The sequence below is a fragment of the Cynara cardunculus genome (genome assembly GCF_001531365.2).
Source record: "Cynara cardunculus var. scolymus isolate 2C chromosome LG 13, CcrdV1, whole genome shotgun sequence".
NCBI classification, from domain to species: Eukaryota; Viridiplantae; Streptophyta; class Magnoliopsida; order Asterales; family Asteraceae; genus Cynara; species Cynara cardunculus.
In genome coordinates, this window is record NC_037540.1 from 31,393,242 (window position 1) to 31,397,941 (window position 4,700).

At 29.2% G+C, this 4,700-nt stretch overlaps 1 protein-coding gene across 1 annotated transcript in view; it reads right to left on the bottom strand.

The window, feature by feature from the left end:
• Window positions 1-635: 635 nt before the first annotated feature.
• The window catches only part of LOC112524645 (protein DETOXIFICATION 16-like), an 11,674-nt gene continuing 7,609 nt past the window's right edge, over window positions 636-4,700 (bottom strand). The window contains exons 6-8 of the mRNA XM_025134571.1: window positions 1,733-1,851; window positions 1,350-1,436; window positions 636-1,023 (exon numbers count right to left, since the gene is read on the bottom strand). Of these exons, the coding sequence (XP_024990339.1) occupies window positions 964-1,023; window positions 1,350-1,436; window positions 1,733-1,851 (266 nt within the window). The 3' untranslated portion in view covers window positions 636-963. The remainder of the gene's footprint in view (window positions 1,024-1,349; window positions 1,437-1,732; window positions 1,852-4,700) is intronic.

The following is a 4,700-nucleotide window of genomic DNA, read 5'->3' on the forward strand; positions in this document are numbered from 1 at the left end:
AATAATTTTTAATGTACTTCAATTTTAATAATTTGCTTGGGTATTTCTATGCCAACAAGAGATATATGAAATTTCTCTTCATTTTCTTTGTTTTCATAAACTTGGGATTTTATAACGTGAAAATTATTTTGTCAATTTAATAATCTTTTAATTTTAATTTATAAAATTTGATTTGTGATTGGATATATAAAATATCTTTAATAAACAATCCTTTTTTTTTTTTTTCAAATGTGAATCACAATTAATTTTTGAGTGAATTACACTTTTGATTCCTATAGTTTGTATAGAAAATTGATTTGTTGATTATAACTATTGCTAATTGATGATGTTTATTTTAAGGATATGAGTATTATGAAATTGAAAAGTTGTCCAGATAGAATCCAAATTTTAATCAGAACCACATGACCAACTTCTTTTTATGATATGATGGGTTTCACCTCTATGGCTATGAACCACAGGTTTATATGGTCCAACCACAAGTCTCCAACCATTTCACTTTAGTCCTTATGTAGGATTTATGAGTCATGAGTTTTAGCTCATTGTTTCTACCTCTACATCGCCACTTACAACCATCTCCATGTTTGAGTTAACTTGATGTTTTGGAGAGCTACTCTCTACGTTATTGATCCAATTCATGAACAAACCAAAGCTGCATTATCTACACAATCTTTTTGGAGAGCACTCACAAATATTCTACTCACGATGTTTTTTTTCTAGGAAAGTCCTTATAAGCTTGATACATGTTGAGATTCAACAAAGACAAAATCATCAGCAAAATACATATATATTCTTTATTTTGTAATACAACTATTTTAGGGTTAACCGATTTTAACATTCAATACAGTAATCCCTTATCGTCTACTCTGTTATCATGTCCTTGAATTCCTCCTCCCTTCAATCCAACTTGAGAATTCGTCCCAACAATGAACACCTTCCTACTGCAATGTTTGGCACATTTCTCCATTAAGATACAATGTTTACAGGCAATGCAGACTCGTAGACCCTTTCTCGAGCCTTCTTAGCCTACATCCACAATAGAAAAGTGTAAAAAGGTCAAATAGGAGCTAAACATCCATACTTAAGAGGGGTTTATGATTTTTAACATTGGGAAAATCTTCTACTATATTACCATGTAGTAGTCAAAGATGTACATGATGCTCGGAGATTTCAACTGAAAACAAGCCCTTGATTTTCAAATGAGATCTCCAAACATTGCATATACTTTTTGGGCATGGAAGAGCTAGTTCTACTCATCTTAGAAGCTTCACTCTTCCTACCTAGAAATTTTAGATTCATGAAAACAATTCTTTTGTGCAAGCCCGAATATTGAGTAAAGTAGAAAGCGTTACTTCTGTGTCCCAGTTTGTACGTATGGTAATTGTCAGCAGCAAAACCACCTGGACGAGCAACGCCCCAATAATCCCAAACCATAGTCCCTGCATAATACATTACTGTTACGGTAGTAAAATCAAGTTATAGTCATCCCAAGTTTATCGTCTCAAAAGATTTCAAGCTTATAAAAGATGAAGAATCTCTTATGAGTAGTTATGTAGCAATCCTCTTAATCATGTTTACACCCATTTACTTGGTATTGCTCATATGCCAAAGTTATAAACTAAACAAACCACATATATATATATATATATATATATATATATATATATAATAGAAGAGTGAGGTTTGTAGTCCAAAAATAAATTAGAAATTAGAAAGAATTATAGTGTTTTTGTACCTTTCCTCCTATGTGCAATACAAAAGCTAGCAAAACGGCTAAAGGAATGCCCACAAGGTAGTATGCCCCAAGGTTAATGTATGCGCCAATCTTCTGCCAACCACATCCTCGTACAGAACCTACAAAGCATTACTAACAAGATTAGCACAATTATTATATCTAGTTTGTTAGTTAGGAAATCAAACTTTTGTACAACTACCAAACCCTATATTTGTTTGTGTATGAAAGAGAGAGGTATAGCAAGATCAGAGAGCCGAGTTTATTACTTCTAACTTGTCTGTATTTCAATACAACCTTCTTTTTGTCTGTAGCCCGAGTTTCACTTATGTTTGATTTGTGTTATTGACAAATATGTATATACATATATATATAGAGAGAGAGAGAGAGAAAAGAAAAAGAAGGATCATGCACGATGTTAAACATTTTGTGAGAAGCTGATAAATCTCAATATCATATATGATAACATTCTTTGGGTGTGTTGAATCATATATGGTTAAGCATTTATGTGAAATCAATGTAACAATATGTAATCATATATGATATTGAAACTTTTCAAAATGTTTAATTCTCGTCTAAACATGATCCTATATATGTATATATTGTTTGAAAACGGTCATTTTCACATATTTGTCTTAAATATGTATTTAACTTAACTGCACTAAAATAAAAACAAACTAGTTAAATCAAACTTTTTTTTTACTAAAGGAAAATCGAGAAAGTGATAGGAGTTGATGTTGAAAAGAATTGGTCACCATATTTGTCATATCTTTTAGATCAATGACCGGTAAAGGACTTGCCATGAAAATGATGGGCTAGGACCAAGATAAGAAGAGGTTTAAACCTGATCAAAATTGTAAACGTTGGGAAATGGCTACACACCTTTTCATGGAGGTGATGCATATATATATATATATATATATATATATATATATATATATATATATATATATATATATATATATATATATGCATCACCTCCATGAAAAGGTGTGTAGCCATTTCCCAACGTGTATATATATATATATATATATATATCAGTCTGTTTTCGTGAGACTATCTTTTTATACTTGGAACTTCACAACAAAACATTGTGAAGGTAATCTTTACAATGTTTTTTGCTGTGAAGTTTCGGATTCTTTTTTTACCTTCACCATGAATTGCTGTAAAGTTTCAAGTGTAAAAATGTGGTTTCATGTGACTCACGAAAGCAGATTGGTCTTATGTGAACGCAACCCTATATATATATATATATATATATATATATATATATATATGTGTGTGTGTGTGTGTGTGTGTGTGTGTTGGGGGGGTTTACTTTGCAAACCATCCACTTGATACAAACTATATAAAATAGCATCAACCAATAGTATAATTCCATTTTTTTTTTCTTTATTTTTAATGCATAAGGGTATGATTGTTTTTTGACTTTATAATTATAATTTTGGTACTATTTTAATTATGTCTAAATCTAGAAGCATATAAATTAGAGGGGTTTTTAGAAAATGATCAATCAATTTGTTTTTAATAAATATTTATCAACATTAATATTTTTTATTATTTTATTAAATAAAAATAATTCGTCAATTTCAGAGTTTATTTATAATCATCTTTTTAGGAATTTATTTATTTCATTTTCATAATAACAAAAGAAATCGGTATTTTTATTCAATTTACAATTTTTTTCCAGATTTATTAATAATATAGTTGTGATATTTTCCAGATTTTGAGTATATTATTTTATTTCATTTGTAAAATTCATTAATAAATTTATTTCTTTACAAATTTCATTAATAAAATCATATTATTCAATTTTCAAAATGTTTCATTCATGAAACTAATTTCATTGTGGTTAGGAACCATGAAATCAATTTCGTTAATGAAATCATATCATTCAGTTTTCAGAATGTTTTATTGATTGAATCATATTTAATTTCATTCATAAACCCAATTTCATCTTGGTTAGGAAACATGAAACCAATTTCATCAATGGAATTATGTCATCCAGTTTTCAGAATATTTCATTCATGAAACCAATTTCACTAATGAAATCATGTTACTCAATTTTCAAAAAATGTTTCATTGACTGAACCATATATATTTTATTAATAAATCAAATTTCATTTTGATTAGGAACCATGAAACCAATTTCACTAATGAAATCATGTTATTCAGTTTTCAAAAATATTCATTCATGAAACTAATTTCACTAATGAAATCATATTATTCGGTTTTCAAAATGTTTCTTTCTTTATTGTTGATTGAACGGAATTAATGCCATGAAAGGGGATTGAATACGAGGAAAGTATATTTCAATAAGTTGAAACGTTTAAAACTTTTTCCAGTTTTGTCCTTTCTTAGATAAAATAATAATAATTTTATTTACTTTACTAAAATAGTTTTTTTTAATAATGATCTTTGATCTTGAAAATGGATGGATGAGATTGGTTTGTAGGGTTTGCACAAAAAGGAGTGATTTGTATTTGATCACTCATCTCTCTCTCTCTCTCTCTCTCTCTCTCTCTATATATATATATATATATATATAGACTTGGGATCACGTGTTACACTTGAAACTTCACAACAAAATGCTGTGAAGGTAAACCTATTTTCGTGAGAACCGTGAGACCACTTTTTTGCACTTGAAACTTCACAGCAAAATGTTGTGAGGGTAACTTTCACATTGTTTTGCTGTGAAGGTTCGGCCTTTATAACTTTCATAGTGTTTTGCTGTGAAGTTTCAAATGTAAAAAAGTCTCACGGGTCTCACAAAAACATGTTGGTCTCACGTGAACCCAACCACACATATATATATACTATCTTATAAAATATTTGGCTAAAACTCTTAAAAACTCTTAAACTCGTTCATCCTTATCCGATTTCATCCCATATCTGAATTCGTGTAACTAACTGCAGATAAACACAATCAAATACAGGATAAACATCTCATTTTAAATATAAAAAATCTAAA